The 21,928-nt window shown below is 35.3% G+C and overlaps 3 protein-coding genes across 18 annotated transcripts in view; 1 reads left to right on the top strand and 2 right to left on the bottom strand.

The window, feature by feature from the left end:
* The window catches only part of rap1gap2a (RAP1 GTPase activating protein 2a), a 78,397-nt gene extending 71,016 nt beyond the window's left edge, over positions 1-7,381 (top strand). For all 12 annotated transcript variants that reach the window (XM_016275518.1, XM_016275543.1, XM_016275526.1 and 9 more), the window contains 6 exons: positions 565-660; positions 894-1,011; positions 3,561-3,660; positions 4,778-4,845; positions 5,292-5,330; positions 6,227-7,381. In XM_016275518.1, the coding sequence (XP_016131004.1) occupies positions 565-660; positions 894-1,011; positions 3,561-3,660; positions 4,778-4,845; positions 5,292-5,300 (391 nt within the window). In that variant the 3' untranslated portion in view covers positions 5,301-5,330; positions 6,227-7,381. The remainder of the gene's footprint in view (positions 1-564; positions 661-893; positions 1,012-3,560; positions 3,661-4,777; positions 4,846-5,291; positions 5,331-6,226) is intronic.
* A 157-nt stretch (positions 7,382-7,538) lies between these two features.
* LOC107588402 (uncharacterized) lies at positions 7,539-9,457 on the bottom strand. 5 transcript variants are annotated; one of them, XM_016276477.1, is made up of 5 exons: positions 9,064-9,456; positions 8,446-8,781; positions 8,177-8,338; positions 8,021-8,049; positions 7,539-7,926 (listed from the first exon to the last, which is right to left on the bottom strand). In XM_016276477.1, exons 1-5 carry the CDS (start codon positions 9,119-9,121, stop codon positions 7,825-7,827), a joined length of 687 nt encoding a protein of 228 aa, XP_016131963.1. In that variant the 5' UTR covers positions 9,122-9,456; the 3' UTR covers positions 7,539-7,824. The 5 variants fall into 5 exon arrangements, with proteins under 5 accessions (XP_016131963.1, XP_016131982.1, XP_016131968.1 ...); XM_016276496.1 differs by having other exon boundaries at positions 8,177-8,329; XM_016276482.1 differs by having other exon boundaries at positions 8,177-8,335; positions 9,064-9,455.
* Positions 9,458-14,579: 5,122 nt separating this feature from the next.
* Positions 14,580-21,249, bottom strand: tsku (tsukushi small leucine rich proteoglycan homolog (Xenopus laevis)). Its single transcript, XM_016275482.1, has 2 exons — positions 21,001-21,249; positions 14,580-16,379 (listed from the first exon to the last, which is right to left on the bottom strand). The coding sequence occupies exons 1-2, from the start codon at positions 21,049-21,051 to the stop codon at positions 15,330-15,332; spliced, it is 1,101 nt and encodes a 366-aa protein (XP_016130968.1). The 5' UTR covers positions 21,052-21,249; the 3' UTR covers positions 14,580-15,329.
* Positions 21,250-21,928: the final 679 nt, after the last annotated feature.

The raw sequence follows: 21,928 nt of genomic DNA, 5'->3' as shown, positions 1-21,928 counted from the left end.
TCATGATAATATGTTGATTTGCTGATCAAGAAACATTTCTTATTATTATCAATGTAGAAAAGTTTTTCTGCTTAACATTTTGTGTGTGTGTCTGTCTGTGAAAACTGATACACTACCATTCAAAAGTCTGGGTATGCAAGATTTAAAAAAGGGAGAACAACATTAATTAATACTTTTATTCAGCAAGGACACATTAAATGGATCAAAAGTGACAGTAAAGACATTTCTAATGTTACAAAAAATTATATTTCAAATGAATGCTGTTCATTGACCTTTCTATTCATCAAAAAATCCTGAAAAATGTATCAGTTTTCACAAAAATATTAAGCAGCAAAAACTTTTTAGCATGGATAATAATAGGAAATATAAAAAATCGAGTACCAATAATAATTGAGCAGCAAATCAGTGTATTATAATGATTTCTGAAGGATCGTGTGACACTGAAGAATGGAGTAATGACTGCTGAAAATTCAGCAATGATGTGTTTGTCTGTATGTATATAAATTTTTTGTGCATTAGTATTTCAGAAAAGCACTACATAAAATGTATTCTGTGTTTTTGTAGTGACCAAAAAGCAGAAGTGTTACCTCACTCGCAGGATGTGAGGTCAGAGACGTCCTCCAATCCGAGTTCACCAGAGATCTGCCCAAGCAAAGAAAGGTGGGTTGCAATGAATTCCTCAGGTACAGAAGATGTGAGTGCAGTGTTGGAGTGTTTTGACATTTGATGAATCAGATATGTAGTCGGGCTTTATTTTTAAATCCTTTTCCAGCACCTTCACTTTTAGCAATGTATGTGAAAAGGTATTTCTTTCTCCTTCATAGTTCTTCAGTAAACAAAAAAACTGTGGATTTCTGTTGTGTAATCTCTGTCCCGTTGGTTTGGTCCTGCAGGCCATTTGTGAAGCTGAAAGAGTGTAGCGGCAGAGCTAATATCTCCCGATCTTCCTCCAGCACCAGCAGCTTCAGCAGCACAGCAGGGGAGGGAGACGGACTGGAGGAGCTGGAAATGGTGACACACACTTACACACACAGACAGACAGAAGAGTTCTGTTGAGATTCAAGAGATGCACTGCAAAAAACAACAACACTATATATTATACAGTCTATATTATCTCAGCATCTTTAAACCTTGAGTACTTGAGAAGCAAAACTGCACAAGATCTTATGATGGAATATATGTACATATATGATGGAATATCTATATATACATATATATATATATATATATATATATACAGTGGGTACGGAAAGTATTCAGACCCCCTTAAATTTTTCACTCTTTGTTATATTGCAGCCATTTGCTAAAATCATTTAAGTTAATTTTTTCCCTCATTAAATATATATATATATATATATTTTTTTTTTTTTGAAAAAATATTTTTTAACAATATACACTGCAATTAAAAATTTGTGGTCACCACTTTTTTTATATATATATATATATATATATATATATATATATATATAAATATATATACATACATATACATATATACAGGGTGCGATTTGTGAAAAAAGCAGAGGGGAGGGGGGGATGCTTTTGAAAACTTTTTTCTCTCTCCATAGGTGGAAGGTAAGGGTAAGGCTGTAGCCTAAGTAACCTAATGTTAGTGTCAAAGGGTCTGAATACTTAGGACCATGTGATATTTCAGTTTTTCTTTTTTAATAAATCTGCAAAAATGTCAACAATTCTGTGTTTTTCTGTCAATATGGGGTGCTGTGTGTACATTAATGAGGAAAAAAAATTACTTAAATGATTTTAGCAAATGGCTGCAATATAACAAAGAGTGAAAAATTTAAGGGGGTCTGAATACTTTCCGTACCCACTGTATATATATATGTATATATATTTAGTATTTTTAATATATATACATTTATTTATTTATCATAATATGATAGATGTGAAAATATTATTACAGTTTAAAATAACAGTTGCCTAATATAATATACCTTAACATATAATTTATTCCTGTGGTGGCAAAGATGAATTTTTAGCAGCCATTATTCCAGTCTTAAGTGTCACATGATCCTTCAAAATCAATCTAATATGCTGATTTATTATCAGTGTTGGAAACCATCGTAAGCCAGCTGCCAGCATTTATTCAAAATATAATATTTTGTTACAATATTAGTCTTTAATATTAGTCTTTACAATCACTTTTTTTCAATGTAAAATCTTTGCTGAATTAAAGTATTAATTTCTTATAAATAAAGAAAAAAAAGTGGTGTCCACAAATTTTAAATTGCAGTGTATATTGTTACAAAATATTTGTTCAAAATTTGGATGATACAAAACAATATATAATAATAATAATAATAATAATAATAATATATATATATATATATATTTTTATACAAACCACATATACGTGCACACACACACACACACACACATATATATATAAAGGGTGCGATTTGTGGAAAAAACCAGAGGGGTTTTGAAAACTTTTTTCTCTCTCCATAGGTGGAAGGTAAGGGTAAGGCTGTAGCCTAAGTAACCTAATGTTAGTGTAATCTTTTAATAACGCACATCATAAACCCGTCTTTTTAGGCAAGTAGCCTACCATATAATGGGTGTCAAGTCATGAAATGTTTTAATACGACGGGAACTGTATTTAACATAATCACAATCTATTAAAAACATTGTAAGTTAGGCCTATTAATTGTAATGATTTCATTTCCACGGTTATTCAAGCAACGAATAAATTATATGGAGAAAGTGAGCAAAGAACACAGTATCAACGGAGCTTTTTGAAACTCCGAATCAATTAAACCATTTCGAAGCGCTCCAATCGGATCGAGTATCGCAAATCATTTGAGTAAGATCGGGACCTCGAAGCGAGACCCCACCGAGGATAAATATAATTCGGCAGAGGCAGAGATGCATAAACCAGAGGGGGGCTAAATCGCACCCTGTGTATGTATATATATATATATTTATATTTATATTTATATTTAGTTTTAATGTAAGCCTAACAACATTTAATGAAGTTTATGCTTAAAACAAGTTTGTTATTTTGACAACTGAGTTTTAAAAGGAAAAAATAAAAAAGTAAGTGATTTTTTTAATGATGTTTCTATTTTTCTTTTAAGCTGTAAAACAACTAAATGATTATGAAAATTATTTTTGCAGTGTGTTTCTTACTCTAGCAAAGCTCTTGAGATAATTACCTCACATAAGCTCACTGTAAAAACAATTCACTTATGCTTCAGTCACGTCTAGGTGTTTTTTTAAATTGGAAAGCAAGACAAAATGATTAAGATGATTAAGACATTTTTTTGCAGGGTTTCTTTCCCTTTCAAAGCTCCTGTAGATAATCACCTCAGATAATCTCACTATGAAAACAATTAAGTTATGCTTCAGAAACTTCCTGTACACAGCTGCTTTGCAGATAACCATCACACACTAAATGGCCCTTTGCATTGATTCACTAAGCCTGACGTTTGTCGATATGCCTAATTACTGCTGTACAGCTAGTTCTAGGACAATCTATAGCGATGATGGTACTAGTATTACCATTACTCAGTCTGTCATTTGCTGTGTGTTGTGTCCTGTAGAGCAGTCACCCCTCCACGGCTTCATCTGTGTACAGTCCATCTCTCAGCGTGGAAAGCCAGACCTCTGGAACGCCGCTGATCATGTGTCGCAGTCCCACAGGTGAAATAAGCATACACATATAAAAATAAATTGAAGCAATCATACACTGCACAGCCAAAAGTAAGTGGACACCTGAAAACCACTCACATGTGCTTGTTGAACATATTTCATTAATAAGCAATCAGTAATAGTTGAAATAGGATAGGAACTATTTCATCTTTAGCTCTTTAGAACACTGTTTTCTGTAATTGCAATAAAGCTGAAATAAAAAAAATATATTGAAAAACTTCAATAATGAAAAATTGCTGAAAATGCACCACACTTGGTTTGTATAAATGAGTTTGTTTCAACATTGGAATGGATTTAGATACATTTAGCATTACATCACTTGATCACCAGCATATTTGTTTAGAACTGTTTTTGCTTGTAAATGGTGCTTGATATGTGCATATTTCTCTGCTGATTCAGATGTGACAACTTTTTTACTGAACAATGCAATATTATGGATATTACGGAAGCAACGGTTTGAAGTAAAAAATGTGATGATGGATTTGTTTCTTACAAACATGCAGCTTTTTGCTTTATTAAAAATAAAGGTGCTTCAAAAGGTTCTTCACAGCGATGCCATAGAAGAACCATTTTTGGTTCCACAAAGAACCATTCAGTCAAAGGTTCTTTAAAGAACCATCTCTTTCTTACCTTTTTGTAATCTGAAGAACCTTTTTTCACCACAAAGAACCTTTTGTGAAACAGAAAGGTTCTTCAGATGTTAAAGGTTCTTTATGGAACCATTTAGACAAAAAGGTTCTTCTATGGCATCGTGAAGCACCTTTATTTTTAAGAGTGTATTACTTGAAAATTAGAAGTGTTGAACATTAGAATGTTAAAAATGTTAACTAAAATAAACAAGTATTTGGCTAAAAGTAATTGAACCCCTAAAAATACCAGACCCATATATGCTTGTTGAACATTTCTCATTAAAACCATTAATAGGAAATTGGTAATAGTTGAAATAGTCAGACTCGCAAATAAAATAGTCTGACTTGTCAGTTAAAAGGTGGTGTCCACATACAGTATTTGTGGCTATGAGATGTGCATAAACATGAGTATACTTGCATGCACACACAAATGCTTGCACTTGGCACAAAAACAATAACTCGCCTGTTTTTTTTCTTAGATGGAAAGAACAAAACTTCACCAAGGTCAAACTTGAAATTCCGCTTTGACAAACTGAGCCACTCCACTGTAAGTACTGTGTTCTCGAATAACCTTTAATATTGACTGGGCGTATTTTGAAATCGGTTTCAAAGTCGGTTGTTTTATAATAGATCAGATTATCAACAATGGCGATGTTTACATTTACATTTAGTCATTTTGCAGATGCTTTTATCCAACGCGACTTACAATTGGGGAATACATAAAGCGATTCTTCTTAAAGAGGCAAACAGACACAGAAAGTGCTTGTGATAACAAGTTTTAGGCATTGTTCAAATAAGTACAAGCTAGAAAGGGAAGGAATAAATAAATAAAGAGAAAGACAAAAAATGTTTATGTTGAAATGATAACAGTGTGTATGTTACTCTTGTTTTTGAAGTGCAAGTGCATTTGTTATCATAAGTCTGATTCCATTTGTAAACTGAATAATGAGATTGGAATTCATTCACTAGAATAATCATTTTCCTTTCTTTCAGGGTCATTAGGTCAGACAGAAGCCACTGCATGGACAAAAGGTACTTTGCATATTACTGTACTTACATATCTTTAAGCTAGGTATAGATACATCTTGAAATACAAACTTGCATAAAATATAAATCTAAGTTTTTCTTAGTACTTATTTGATCACCTTTAACATTTTTTAGCATAAAAATGAATGTGAATCAAGGTTTGAAGTGAAAAAATGAATTTTGTTAGTAAGTACAGTATATACAGTATAGAAAGAATAGTAACTATTTCACCTTTTACTCATCAGAACAAGTAGAAATACTGAAATATTGTTAATAAATAAACAGCAATAAATGAGTCATCATTTCCAGTTTAGCCCCTTTTAATGCTAATAATGGAATGTTAAATGGTGCTAAATGAATTACCTTTTTTTCTAAGAAATCACAAAGGATTTTCATCTGTGTTGTTACTATGAACTAAAACTATTACGAAATAGTTTTTGTTAATTGAAATAAAGATAAAAAAAAGATAAATAATAATAAATATTAGATGAAACGCATAAACTTGCAAATTAAGAAATGTTCTTTTGGTAAGTAACTGAAACAAGTTTGAGTACTAAAATGACTAAAACAAAAAATAAAATATATATAGGCCTATGTTTTTTTTTTTTGAAATATTTATTAAAAATAAAAATTTATTAAAACTAAATATAAATATTAAAAACTAATAAAATGACAAAAAGCTCATAACAAAATGAATTAAAATTACATTTAAAAATATAAATTTAGCTGTTTTTATATATATATGTGAGAAATAGTGGCTCTACATAGTACTTGGTGTTAGATCAAAAAGAAAATAAAGGGTTTCACTCATCCCCATTTGAATTTTATATGTACTTTATTTAATCTGTGGACTTTTAAAAGTACCATAATTTACCCAGTGTGTCTGTTCTTTGTCTTTCTAGGCAGTGACTTTGAATGGATTTTTATAGATTGGAGGAAAAAGGGACCATTTTCTCTTGCTAATGCAACAGTTATCACTCTCCAACATAATACACAACTGAACACTATTGTAAGAACTGATCCTACAAACACACAAAAATGGTTCAGAGGACAGAAATGAACACCAGTCTTAGTAGAAAAAGCAACAAATGTCTCTGTTTTTCCAGCATTTTAAATGTAGTGCTCAAACAAGTGTTGAAAACTATCCTTGCCTAACTGCTATTGCTTTCTAGACAGATGCTCAATATTAACACAGCCACTTGAAATACTTGAAGAGTTCTCAGTCATTAAATGTTACAAGAGATACGGACTACAAAATAGCATTATAAGCTCATGTACTGTGCTTTTACAGAGATTACGGGTCGTTTTGAGTCTTGTAACACATCGCCCATCAGTGTAAGCCTTAAAATGCTATAGAGAACTATGCTCTGCTGAGGACTTGTGTTATTTTTGAGTGATGTGAAAAGGTCGAATTCAACTTTCCTGAGGGTAACCAAAGATGAAGATTGCCGTGGTTTATTTGTGGTAAAGGGGAAAGGTTTTAACAAAAAAACGTATTTCATGGATGGCGAAGACACATTTTATTATATTTTTTAAGTAAAATCTGTCTGTTCATTTCAGCGTATATTTATATCTCTAAATAAAGACTTCAGTATATTTGTTCAACACTAATGTTATTGAACAGATATATTTGCACAATTGAACTTAAAAAACGAAATTATATACTTTAATAAGTTTCATTTTGAGCTCTCAAACACACTTGAGAAAGCACAGACACATAAACATGGTTTTTCTTACTTTCAGACTTGTGGATGTACAAAAAGGTCCTTTTTTGTAAATGCTTTGTTATTCAATTATGGCTGGCAGAATAATTTCTGAAAGATTTTCTTTGGAAATTGTGTTATTTATTTACATATGTGTGTCTCTCCTCATTCCTCATGATTCAGTTGTTAGTTTTCAGCCGTACTCATTAGTGAGGGCATTAGATTGCAGAGAGCGAGTTAAATATGCTTGTACAGTGACAAACTTTGCCATAAAACGTGTTGGCATATATGTTTGTACTGCCATAATTTATTGCTTTTAAAAATGGTTGATGTTACGTAAAAAAAAAATACACAGAGTCAAATAAAAATAATTTAAAATATTATGTATATTTGGTTATGGCATGTGCCATTAAGAATTTATTATAAAAAAAATAAAATGTATTTTGTGTCAAATACCAGTCTGTTGTGAAAAACATTTGAAATATGAGTCCAATGCAATTTTCTCAGATATGTCTTCTTTTATTTCAGGTACAACCACACATTTTATATACAAAATGCACACATTCTACAGACATATCTGGAAGAACAACAACATTTAATATGGCTTTACAACTATTGTATATTAAATCAAAGTGTAACATTGCTAGCATTCACATTTCAAAGTCAAGCTGATATCTCTTCAATCTTATTGTCTAACTTTGCAACTGTACTGCCCCTATGTTTACAGTCATATTTGCTCTGGTATTGAAAATAACCCACAGCCACACGAGAGATAGAAATGCAAGATGTTTTTGTGTTCAGGAGAAATGCACCGAGGAATAGACAGTTGGCTCAGACGCTTGTTTTGGATGATCATTCTGCCGCCTTGAATCGTTCACTGCAACTTCTGCGTACACCAACTGCACAAATAATGACAAGTAAAGAAATTGACCATATTGACTGATTAAACAAATCAGATTCTTATCAAAATACACAATGTACTGAGATACTTACTTCCTTCTTTGGTTTCACTCTAGCTGCAACTAGAACAAGAAAAGTCAGAATTTTATATTTTTATTTAAAAAAAATACTTTTAATTTTAATTGAAATTAAATGTATTAATCATTTAAACTGTATGACATATTTGCAGAACATGGAGTTGAATCTTACAGGACGTGCGGGGGCGAGGCGGGACAGGGGGTGGTGGTGGATGATGATCCCGGGTGAGACACCAAACAAATCCCAAAACAACAGGAAAACACATCAAGGCACCAAAACAAAGCAGGACTCTATGAGAGAGGCTTCTGCCTGATGAGTCTGCTGCTGCTGCCCAAAAATAAAGATAGATACTTTCTCATTTGAGCAATATATTGTATGCAAATTATGAAACCAAAAAAAATTGAAATGATTTCAAACCAACAGCATGCATATGCACATACCTGCAGTCACATTAACATAGGTCACATGTCCACTGCTAGTGATATTCTGAGGCCAGGATATCAAGCACTTGTATGCTCCAGCATCTGACTGGTTGCTGTTGTGAATGTGGAGTAACAGATGTGTGCTATTGGCTGTTGAGCTGGAACTGGACATCTCGATTCGTTCAGAGGGAATGAGGGAAGTAAATCCTACTGTGTCCAATTCCTGGAAAACCCATCCTCCAGTCCAGCCAGCAAGCCCACAGTGTTGCACTTCACAGCTCAACTGGAGACTGCCGCCCTCCGCCACAAACTTTGTAGCACGACTTGCTCGAACAGATGAGCACAGTTCACATACTGAAATGAGAATAAAACAAGCGAGTTGAGTTTTTAGTTACACAAAGCACTTTTGGACTTTGTACAACCCGTCTTATTATGGAGCCCTTGAAGTGACTACGAGAAATATATAAGTTGTACAAAATATTCAAATAAACCGGTAACCATAACACGACAACATTAAAAGGAAATGTGAATATTTACAATACTAAAACATTATTTAGAGTCATGAAAATAAACATCTATTTTTAAGTGCTTTTGAAAGTGCAGCCGCTTTAACTGTGAATTTGAGAAGTGACTTACCTTTTAAGATACACAAAAATGGCAGTAACGTCAAGGAACACCTGTAAGCTCTTTTCATCCTTTATACTATTTCCATACTATCTGTCGAATGTCCTCGCAGCCACAGAACACATTCGGAAGAGTTTTACAGTCAACAGCCGACTTTTCAGTCAAGTCTCCGGGGCAGAACAACACAAAGGTACGTTAAGTTCTTCTAAACTCTTCCTAGCTCCGTAAACACCCACTCTTTTTATTCACTGCAGGGAAATGGACTCCTCTTTCAGTTTAATTGCGGTACATCTGGCAACTCCAGCAGTATTGTAAGCGTGTACTTGAGGAAGGAAATGCAAGCTCTCCACAAAGTCGGGGAACCTCTTATCATATTCTTCCTGCTGGAGTAGGGAATTCTCTCTGTTGACGTTCCATTATAACTGGACTGTATTACCATACTACGACTACTACCTCTAATAACAATAATCATTTTCATAGTATTTTTAATACTAAAAATAGAATCAGATTCTTCAAATCTGAAACATCCTTAAAATAAGATATATTTATGTGAGAAGCAAAAAAAGGAAAAATAGAGACATTAAGAAAATATAGAACAGGCCTATACATATTTGTCCTACTCCATTGGCAAATGATACACCACCCCACCCCAAAATGTTATTAGATGTATGCTTAAATAAGGAATAAACAGCGTCACGATGATTTTCAGATATATTACTGTAAAACAAGACAAAAATACTGATTAAGAAAATGATTTCTGCAGTACAACAGGGAAATTAAATACCAAAAAACAATGATTTGCTGTTTTTCGTTAGTTCAATAAATTTTTCAGTTGTGTGTTTTATACTAAGATATAGCCTGCCACAGAACGCCACAGTTATTCTGGCTGAATTATTAATAGTAGTATTTATTTATTTAGGACAAATTATGGCATGGTGCCAGATATATCAGGTTCTGTCTGTGAAATGTCACGAAGAAGAGAAGTTTGCTAACTTCTTAAATCATGGTTTCTTCCATAGCCACAAGGTGGTGCTCAAAGTAAAATAGTTTCTCAGTAGTCAGCTGGGAAATCTGCACTATGGTTGAGGCAAAAAGGGGCATGTGCAGGCAATTACACAGCTGCTGCAGATAAAAGCCAAGCTTAAACAGAACCTGCTGCTGCTGCTCTGTTTCTTTAAGACAAATGATCTTTACATTGTCTTGATGTGCAATACATTACACTTGATAAATTTACTTTCGAGAGCTCTAAAACAAGTCAAATTCATATGACCTAGAAAGGAGCCTAGAATGTTAAGGTTGCCGAGTTAAAGGTTTCAGATTGAGATCCTTTGAGTAGAACCCAATCAAATGTTTCATGAAAATTCTGTCATTATTTACTCACCCTCATGTCGTTCCAAACCTGTATTCTGATATTTATGTGACAAATGTGCACATTAACTGTAATATGGAAAGATTTTTTCAAAATAACTTATTTTTTGTTCTAAAGAAGAAAGTCATACAGGTTTAGAATTTACAATGTTGGGTGAACTATCACTTGAAGCAACAAATGAGGCTCCCTCAGAAGGTTCCTTTGAGCTGTGCGATTGTTTCCTGCAGCGAGTAACTTGAGTCAACGGACCTTAATGGTAACCAGATGTGTAAGACGTCAGTGTGGGCTTACAATCTCAGGATATGTCTGTTTTTCTTGGAAAGCCCGTGGTACAACACCAACCCTAAGTTACGCAAGTGCTACATATCATTTAACCATTTAGTTGAGTCATATTAATATAAGCTTGTACGTGTAGAAGAACTTTTGTAAACGTCCCTTTTACAGGTCTGAAAGTGAATCTGATATCCAGTCTTTATTGTTATCAGTCAAAACAGGAAACTGGACATTGACCACCCAGGAATGAGTGCGTGCTTGTCAACCCACATGGCTTAAAGCAGATAATTAAAAGCAAACACTCACAGGTCTGTGCTCAGGAGCAAACAACAGTGTATAATTGAATAAATGGCGATTTTGTCCATGTTTTTGATGCATACAGTGTCATACAGGACAATGGAATTTGCTGAGCTCAAAGTCATGTACTGAACAAATTATTTTTGTTCACAAATGAAAAGGCAGATTAGTGTCCTCTGAATGGTTCAGTCCCAAGAAAGAATGGTTTCTTGGCAGTACAGATTGCTCCATGATCAGATTACTCCGTAGGCACGTCCTCAGCCTTCATTGAATATGCAAGGTTTCTTGAATCCATGCTGCAGAGGTATGCAAAAAATGACAAGTGTATGATGGTATTGCACTAATGCATTACATGGAATGTAAACATCATTAGGTGGTCAGCACCTCTCAAGGGAGTTTAGCTACATCAAATGTTCTGTTCTGACACAAAACACTAACCCGGTTGAGTGTGACGTGTGAACACAGAGCCTGGTGTGTCTATTCTGGTGCACAATCAAGCTTTTCTCTTGTACGCAGTGTTACAGTGAGAAAGCCTCTATTGTGCTGGTTTTCTGACTGATACTGTGAGACTGTGGGTCTTTAACAAAAGGGAATGAAGATGACTGTACTGTGCGTGACTCCAGCAGCAACTTGAGAATGAAACTTCAATGGTAATAAAAACACTTTGACTGAATGACCCCCCCCCCCCCCCCCCCCCAATTTTTTTTTAAAGTAATTGTGACTTTTTATTTCACAATTCAGACATTTTTTTCCTTACAATTCTGAGTTTATATCTCACAATCCAGACTATTTTATCAAAAATTTTAATTGTGAGATATAAACTCATAATTAAGAGAAAAAACCCTCAGAACTACAAGATTATTATTATTTTTTAGAATTGCAAGTTTATATCTCAGTTCTGAGTTTATATCATAATATATATGACTTTATATCAAATATAGCTTATATCATATTTTCTCAGAATCGTGGAAAAACTTTACAAGTTTTACATTTTTTTTATGTTGGAAACAAAAAAAAACTGTGAGATGTAAACTAAGAATTTTTGTCAGAATTGTAAGAAAAGTCAGAATTGTGAGAAAAATCTGAATTGTTATATTAAAATGTTGCACTTACTTTTTTTTATTAATGTGGCAGAAATGGGCTTCCATACTTTAGAGAATATTTAGAGGAGGGAAAAAACACTGTTTTAAGGATGTGAAATCCAGAGAAGGATGTTGTTTGCTTTTTATGGGGTGTCTTTTTTTTTTATAAAAAGCTTGGTCAACTAGATATCAGCCAAGAATAATTACAGGCCCGCCTTTGTTTATTCGAAGAAACACATGAGAACTTTAATTTGTACTGTGTACACAACCTGATCTCCTGAGAAATAAAACTATTACGAGGTGGAGATTTTGTATGAATTCATATGATGTGAATCAAACACATTGCATGAAAACAAGAAGTTGGCGTGGATCATGTGGCTTGTTTTATGTGCATGTGTAGTGCAGTTTTTCTGCGCAAGACTGTATAATTTTAAACCTGCAACTATGAAATAGATTTCATATTTTATCTCTCAAACTTTTTTCTGAATCCGAATTGGAAATCAATAGCAGCACACTGTCTGAAACAAGCACTGGTATAGCACATTGTAAGAATGCTTTTCTAATGAAAAATTTATGAGATTTTCACAGGTGAAATGTGGCCATGGCTGCATTTTTCTGGCTTCATTCCATTGTTGTTTGTGTTCTGGTTCCAGGCACTGAACCCTTTTAATCTGACTCAAATGTGATTGCTCGTTCTGTATCGATTCTCTTTCGCTTTTAGTTTGCGTCAGGTGTTTGGCATTGTGCCATTGTCTTTGCTCTAGCAATAAATATTGAACTTTTAGCCTTGAATTAACTGGACACTGGACATCTGGTTGAGAGAGTTTATTAAGACTACACGATTTAACATTGTTGGTGTTTACAAGTGGAGACTGAGATTTTTTAGGGTTTTCATGTCAACATTGGCTCTTTCCCTAATGAACTGTGGCTTGGATTGATTATGCCATATCAGATGGTTCACCTCAGGCCCATTTAATTTCTGTCCTTATCTAAAATGATATGAGACACTGATAGATTTATGATGGCTTACATGCAGTATAGTACACACAAGTAGGAGAATTCACTGTAGTTCATAACCCAATGAACTGTGTCCCATAACTGCTTACATCATCATGTCTAGTGCAACGTCTCACATGTCATGTAAGGCAAGTTGAGGCTCATGAAAGACAAGGAAGATAAGCAGGGTCTGTTCTAAATCAAATTTAGCAATTCATTGTGACCATGTACAATGTTAACAGAACAGTAAAGGTTAATGCTGGTTTGTTTGGATTTGTTAAGTAGGTCAGGGCAGTACAGTTGACTTACCAATGTCAACAAATAAGAAATCAACCACTCCTCCTTATTGCTTTTTATAAGCTATCATTTCTCAAAGAATGTAAGAATAAACATTGAATATCTTCTATTAAACTAGATTGCTAGAATCTTAATCTTTCGAAATTAGCAGCAATATTATTATCATTCGCACAGAACACGTTTTTGTTTAAAAGCGTGCGATGTAGCGTCTGCAGTTTTTCTATGTAAACATGCATGATGGACGTCTGACTGTTGCACATGTTAAAAGTTCAACTTAAAAACGAGTCTCTAGACACGACATGCATCTGGTGTTTTTACATGAAAAAAACACGTGAACCCTCCCTAATCTGGTTTGCAATTGGTCTCATATTTTCTTTTTATTCACTTGCATACTAATTTGTGATTGGTCTTTTTATTTACACAGAACTAAAGCTATTCTTTTGCTGCCGTACAGCAATGGTATTTCCTTCAGGAAATGCTAAACTAGTTTATTTTGAAGGATTTCATGATAACATTCATTGACTGTTTGTTCTTGACTGTTGTTCCTCTTTGGCCCACGTTTATTTACATGACTTATTTATCCTGAGCATGGCAGAGAGCACAAAAGTGATGAAGAAAAAGTTTAGCTGTTAAGTAAACCTTTTTTTCCACTAAGCTTTTGTGTAGAAAAGAAGAGTCTCCTAGAATTTCAAAGAGCTGGATCTTGGCAATAATTCAGAGCAGCTAAGGGGATATATGAATACTCGGCCTGTGAGGCCTACAAGCCTAAAGCCTCGCAGGCTGAAGTCATCTGTTCCAATTCAGCCATCAAGTCTTCTGTTCGCCTAAAACTGCTGTCCACGGTTAGTCTGAGAGAATGGATAATGCCTTATTCTTGCAAAAAAAAGTGTGGGATAAAACACTGGGTGTGTTTTTTTTTATATAAACAAATCATGGCTGTCTGAGTGTGTTAAACTGAAGAGAACCACATTAGCGAGGCCTGCATTATGACTAAATGCACTGAGTGACTCAGAAAGTTGTGCCGAAAGACACATCAGCCCTGGCTTAACTTTGGAAGTTTTGATACAGTTTAGGGAAATGAGCATTAAATCACAAGATTTAACACAAACACAGTTATGTGTAAAGTTGATTATCTTTTATTAGGAGTATAATTTTGTACAAACATAAAGCATACCTCAGCTCACATGATGAACAATAATCATGCTTTTTTTTTAAATCCATACAAATCTCATAAAAAGTGCAAAATTTCAGATCAAGTAAACGTCTGTGAAATGACGATTTAGGAATTATAAAGAGATGTGACCTCAATGTTACATTGTATCAGTCTGAGTGATGTGTAGAAAAAAATATTTTGTGGTTTGTAAATCATATTTTAGGATCAGTATTAGGAAAACTTTTCACTGACAAATTAATAAATTACATTTAAATTCTTAAACTCCACATTGTATTTTATCCTTTGTGCTTCAGTCAAAAATGCCCCATTTTAAACAATGTAAAACACCTCAATTAAACGCGCCACATTTTATTGCCCATCAGTCATTTAAAATTGATCATAAGGGGGCATCCAAACATTAGAAACATATCATTCCAAAATACGTACTACTAAATGAATTACAATTTAAGGCACCACGACTTCTAAATTGACATGCAACACTGGTGTGTTTGTTACAAACATTTAAGACTGTTAGTGTTTAACAAAAAAACATCACATCAGAGCTGACATCACACCGCAAATCTCAGGTTACATATTAAGTAGAAGAACAGAAATGTGGTAACTAAAGTGCATGAGTCATTGCGATGTACTGTGCGTGCTTAAATGTGATGAACACATGTAAAATAATGGACCTTAGTTGGCATAGTATGTGCAAATATGATGCAATCTTGAATTACAAAAAATAAAAGATCTTATGAGATACAAACAAGGCACAGAGATGAGAAAAGGAGTCTTTCCTGGCACTTCAGGGTTATAAGATCATTCCTGTGTTGTCACAGGTAAGTATATCATTAGGTTTGGCTTGTCCAATCTGTCTGTGAAACTGTCCTTGCTTGTGTGTCTTCCAGCAATGCACGTTTGGACCTAAAGTTATGCTCTTTATGCTTGGCATCTGTGTAAAGACGGTCCTTGATAATGGTGTGACCGGAGTATTGGACAAATTGAGCTCTTGTAAAGAGACGAGTCCACTAAATACATCCGGGCTCAACGTCTTGAGCCGGCTGTTGTTTGACAAGTCTAAGACCTGAAGGTTCTTCAAACCTCTAAAAGCACCTGGTTGGATGAGGGTCAGGTCAGACAGGCTGCAGAGAGACAGGTGAACCAGCTCTGTCATCGAATCAAAGGCCCCTGCATCAATGCTGGAGATGAGATTCCCGTCCAGGTTCAGATACTGAAGTGGGATCCCGTTAAGCATCGGCACCTTCTTCAATTGGTTCCCTGCCAGCATAAGACTCTTGATGTTCAATGGATGGCCAGGGGTCTTCCTGGAAACGGAGGTAAGAAGGTTTCGTGACAGGTCCACCATGATTGGTACATCCTGTGCTCTGGTGGTGAAGAGATCAAGACTGAACTCTTTGAATCGGTTTTCACTCAGGTCCAGCTCAACCAGAGGGAGTCCGGTGAAGCAGCCATCGGCGAGATCCTCAAGAGCGTTGTTGCTCAGGTCCAACGTCTCGAGGTAGCGAAGTTTGGAGAACGCTTTGGGACTGACATGTGAAATGAGATTGCCGCTCAGGTCCAGACTAACCAAGGTGGTGTAACCCGGTCCGGAGAGCATCGAGTCGCTGATGGAGGGGATGGAGTTTAAGGAGAGGTCGAGATGGGATGTGTCCAGAGGGATGGGGACAGGAGCGTTCCCAGGGCCAATTCCACTGCAGTCCACTTTGGTAAGGCTGAAACTGTCGAAGAGGCCAAAGCTCTCCACTTCACACCGACACTGTGGATGGCAGTTCTTCACGGCTCCCATGAAAGCCAGGCCAAGCAAAGAGAAGAAGAGACACAGCAATGTGGCCATGGTGAGCTATAAAACAAACAAACAAACAAAAAAAAACACACAGTACAGGGTTTAATTTCACAGTCATAAAAGTCCCAAAACAGAATGAACCAATAAAATTAATCTTCAACCTTTAGTTCCCAATAGCTAGTAGTTCCTATAGCGGAGTTCCTATAACTACCCTGTTATCATCAAAACTTCAGTGGTCTTTGAGAGGTTTGAAGAGATTAGTAGTTGCTCATTACATATGGTAATTGTGTAAACCTATGCAGCCAATCATTTACAGCTGCACGTACATGCTTGTCACTCTGGGTCAGTTTATTCATCCGTTACGCTAAAAGTATAAATTCTTCTAGTGCAACTCGACACGTCCTAATTTTTACGCACATTCTCAAAGGATTTGAAGTTTGGAGAACGCTTTGGGACTGACATGTGAAATGAGATTGCCGCTCAGGTCCAGACTAACCAAGGTGGTGTAACCCGGTCCGGAGAGCATCGAGTCGCTGATGGAGGGGATGGAGTTTAAGGAGAGGTCGAGATGGGATGTGTCCAGAGGGATGGGGACAGGAGCGTTCCCAGGGCCAATTCCACTGCAGTCCACTTTGGTAAGGCTGAAACTGTCGAAGAGGCCAAAGCTCTCCACTTCACACCGACACTGTGGATGGCAGTTCTTCACGGCTCCCATGAAAGCCAGGCCAAGCAAAGAGAAGAAGAGACACAGCAATGTGGCCATGGTGAGCTATAAAACAAAACAAAAACAAAAAAAAACACAGTACAGGGTTTAATTTCACAGTCATAAAAGTCCCAAAACAGAATGAACCAATAAAATTAATCTTCAACCTTTAGTTCCCAATAGCTAGTAGTTCCTATAGCGGAGTTCCTATAACTACCCTGTTATCATCAAAACTTCAGTGGTCTTTGAGAGGTTTGAAGAGATTAGTAGTTGCTCATTACATATGGTAATTGTGTAAACCTATGCAGCCAATCATTTACAGCTGCACGTACATGCTTGTCACTCTGGGTCAGTTTATTCATCCGTTACGCTAAAAGTATAAATTCTTCTAGTGCAACTCGACACGTCCTAATTTTTACGCACATTCTCAAAGGATTTGACCTAATTCTTATGATCAAAGAGCCTATTAAATTTGACTTTCTCAATTACAGCAACAACTTGTCATGATTAGAAGGGTGCAATGCTATTAATGGAGAATTTAAGAATGGTTAGCACATAATTATTCAGTTAAAGAATATAGAGAACCTCAAAGACTTTGATGCTTTAATATATACAAACCGGTATTTGAAAATATTACATTAATTAAGTTTACAGGTATTATCAGTTTACATTTATGGTAAATTCTGTAATAATTTAACATTCAAATTTGTAATTCAGGTTATTGAATATGAAAGCAAGATAATAATATAAAAATTATATCCAATAGTATATATTCAATATAAATTATATCAATAAAAAGCCATTACTTCGCTCTTCAGAGTCACATGATCCTATAGAAATCATTGAAATATGCTGTTTTGGTGTTTATGCAAAATTTCACGTTATCAGTGTTGAAAACAGTGCCGTTTTAATATTTTTGTGGAAATCATGGTACATATATTCAGGACTCCTGATTAACAGAATTATTTGATTAAATGTTATATTGCACCCTTGCTCAACAAAATTCTTCATTCTCCCCCCCAAAAAAGAAAAAAAAAATCAAACTTTTAAACAGTAGTGTGTGTGTGTGTATATATATATAAACCTGAATTACACATGTAAATTGTAAATAACTTAACAATAATTGCTAAAGAAATCAAAGTGCAAAAAATCATTATGGCATCATTATACGCATAAATAATTTAATCTTGCTTACGCGTTTTCATGGGGTATGCAGAAGACTCTCAAAAAGCAGACAGAAGATTTATGCGTCACGCAGGTAGAGCTGTTCTCTCTGACTCCAGCTGAACACTATAAATGCTCCGCCACGCTCTACTGGTAACTTTTATTATCGGACCGCCCAACCATGTGCTCTTTGTTTAACTAAATGACCTGAACTTAAACCTCTTTCAACACTTGGCTACAGATCTAAATACAAACAATATTGCTGAATCTGGGCATGGGTTAACCTGATTACAAAACAGGTCAAAAGAAACTGAACATTAGTTTGTAAGATTGCGTGTAGTGGTATGTATAAAGATTAACAGAGCCAGCACGCTAGGTACAACAATGACCTCTTAAGTAATCGATTGCATAATTCACTTACAGTGTGTACACTGACAACAATTTAGTGAGATATAACTGTTAACTTCTAATCTGTGTTACTAATACAATGATAGACATGCTATAAGAAAGTAGTACCCATAATGAAAAAAAAAATTATGACAACAAAGTGCTACTTAAACTTGATGAATCTGCTTAAATAGGAGTATTTGTTAGGGATATAGACACAGACCTATAAACTTAGACATGTCTTTCCTTTTCTGCTCTGGTGACAAAGAGAGACAGCAGATGTGTTCCTTCTCAAACTGCAAGTACTCTCTTCTCACAGTTGGTCAGTTTAAAGGAGTAGTTCACCCAAAAATGAGAATTTGCTGAAAATTGTCTCACCCTCGGGCCATCCAAGCTGTAGACAAGTTTGTTTCTTCATTGGAACAGATTTGGAGAAATTTTGCATCCCTTCACTTGCTCACCAATGGATCGTCTGGAGTAAATGGGTGCCACCAGAATGAGAGTTCAAATGGTTGATAAAAACGTTGCAATAATCCACAAGTAATCCACAAAACTCCAGTCCATCAATTAACATTTTGTGCAGCAAAATGCTGCTTGTTTGTAAGTAACAAATCCACCAGTAAGATGTTTTTAACTCATCCTGGATGGCCTGAGGGTGAGTAAATGTTTAGCAAATGTTAATTTCAGGGTGAACTATTCCTTTACGAGCAAGTCTCAGTCTGTTTATATTCTAACAGGGCCTTGCAAAAGCACAAAAAAATGATTTTCTGCCACATTTCTCCTCACCAATTAATTCTGTATTGCCAGATTTATTACTCATATGTAACAATAATTTTTAGAACATTCGAAAAGAATGGAATTTGATGCCATGGAATTTTCTGTCAAGCTTGTGGTTGCATGTTTCTAAGTAACCCTACGTAGACATCTGCCCATGTGACAGGGTTATGAACTCTCCAGGTGTTGTACACCTCCCACCATAAAATCCCTCCTTAAAATGCCTAAAGTCTAAGTGGAATGTATTTTAAGAGCAATCACTGTCAGTGGTTAACAGCTACATATTTAAACCATTTATCTTTCTCCTAAATGTGGGAAATTACCCTAACACCTTCCCTTTCAGTGAGTCTGAGAGACTCACCCGTGAGTCTGCGTGAAAACGGTCTAGTATTAGAATGCAGATCATTCTCAACGTACTTTATCCTTCTGCAGTTAACACAACCGAAAGAGAACTACAGTACAAGAGAACTAAAGTAAGTTCTAAACCAATTTAATTAACAGACAGCAGACATCCTAATCCAATAAAGCTGAAAGAATGCAGTACTTTAAGGGGGGTCTGATTTAATGGGAGCTTAACGTCTCAAACAGCTCACTTTTGAGTGCCAGGTACTTTTTGTGATGCCAACATGCTAGAGACATGCATCAAAGCACTCAACAAAAGTTTATGGGAGTTGACTACAGTACAGCTGACATCATGCAGTTTGCCACCCATATCCTAGAAAGCTCATGCACAGCTTTATCTCATTCTTATGCAATAAAGCACTTGTGATCCTTCGAAGGAAAAAAACAATACTAAGACAGGGATAGATTGTGGGTCATAAGGAAACTTTCATTTTACCATTATTGATGGGTTGCAAATAGCACCCAACGAACAGGTAAAGAGACAATCAGTTTGACTGCTATTTTTTATTCCTTTTTTATTCAAGTCTACTGACAAACGGCACCATTTGGTGGGTGTCTAATGCATAAAACGTAATGCTTATGCTTCTTCCTCCAACAGGAAACAACATAATTACTCAATTGTGCCTTTCATTCAAGTGTGAAAAACAGCAATTTAAGCCCAATTGTCAAATAGAACCCAAAACAAAGATTAATTTATATATTCAAGATTAAATAAAGATGAATTAATAAGATTTTTTTTTTTTGCATACGTATGACGCCCTTATATATTCTTCTTCTTTAATAATATGTTTGACTTATTTTGTAAACAGCAGAAATAAAATAATTATTCCTTTAAAAATTGTGCAAAACAATATTGGTTGATTTACAGTAATATCAATGTACCATCATGCTGTCTAGGTAGGCAGCTAACGTTAGGCTTTGAGACACAGCCAAAATCTCTGCTTTGACGGTTTGATCCACATCTGTATTCAGCTAAAAATACAATCGCAAAGGAACTCAGTAACAACTTAACAACGCTCAACAAACGTGTGACTTTCACGGCACCAGAATGTAAAAAAAAACATAACGTTACTTTTCCATTGTGTCTTTATTTCTCATTACGCGAGCTACTAACGTTACTGGGACTGAGGCAATCAGCATACTTTTTATTTTGCCAAGTAAAACAGGCAATTTAAACAAACGCCAACAGTAAGACACGTTTGTGAGATAACGTTACAGGAGAAAACTTTTCTTTTTCGTCAAACTTACCATGTGCCGCAACTCGTCTGTCGGAGAGCTTTTACTTTTCCAGGCCAGCATCGGAAAAGACTTCAGTTTTAGGGATTGTCATATCCTGTGCTTTTTGTCGTGGGGCGATTGAGCACGTCTGCGGTATCGTCTTGGTTGTGACTTCGTCGATCTATCGGTTACAGACTGGCCACAGAAGATGAAGCGATAAAACGCCACCGCAAGCAACACAGTGTCGTCTAGAGTTTCACTCACTGAAGAAGATAATCCGCGCCCACCAGCGTCTAGACGCGGCGAGCGTCAACAGCGCCCTCTAGCGGCTAACATATAACACTACAGACCATTTAAATTCATGCTGGGGGGGATTTGAATTCTGACCTTTTGCTAAGTGCATCCGAATATGTAAATGTTTTTATTTTTAAATAAAAATAAAAAAACAATAGCTTTAATACTGTCGCTGTACTGAAGTCAACATTTTTTTCTGAAAAATATTTCGTTTATAATAAAGGAAAGGCATGCCTAAGGACAAGTCTAGAGTGAGAAATAACTATGTGTGTAACCATAACAAATATTCTTGTTTTGACTGTTTGAACAGCCCTGTAGGGCCTTTACAGATGCACATTCACAAAGAAAGATAGTCACTTTTTTTTATTTATGCACCATGTTCTTGTAGTATTTGTGTATTTACAACATTTTGAAAAATCTATAGTAAAAATAGCCTAATAATAAAAGAAAGTTTTGACGTGTGTCAGTGGGTTCTACTCTGAAAATAAAGATTTCCAGTTCAAATCAATTTTATTTATATAGTGTGTTTCACATTTTTTCACTGTTAAAAATGAAGGCTGCAAACAACAGAATAAATATAATCATGATTAATCTTGTATTTTCTCATCAGTCTTTAGAAACGGGAATAAAACAGTAATAATATAAAATGTAATAAACATAAAAA

Source organism: Sinocyclocheilus grahami, unplaced genomic scaffold (genome assembly GCF_001515645.1).
Source record: "Sinocyclocheilus grahami isolate Dianchi unplaced genomic scaffold, SAMN03320097.WGS_v1.1 scaffold6.1, whole genome shotgun sequence".
Classification (NCBI taxonomy): Eukaryota; Metazoa; Chordata; class Actinopteri; order Cypriniformes; family Cyprinidae; genus Sinocyclocheilus; species Sinocyclocheilus grahami.
The sequence above is the reverse complement of the archived record's forward strand: the minus strand, read 5'-3'. Positions and strand labels throughout refer to the sequence as shown.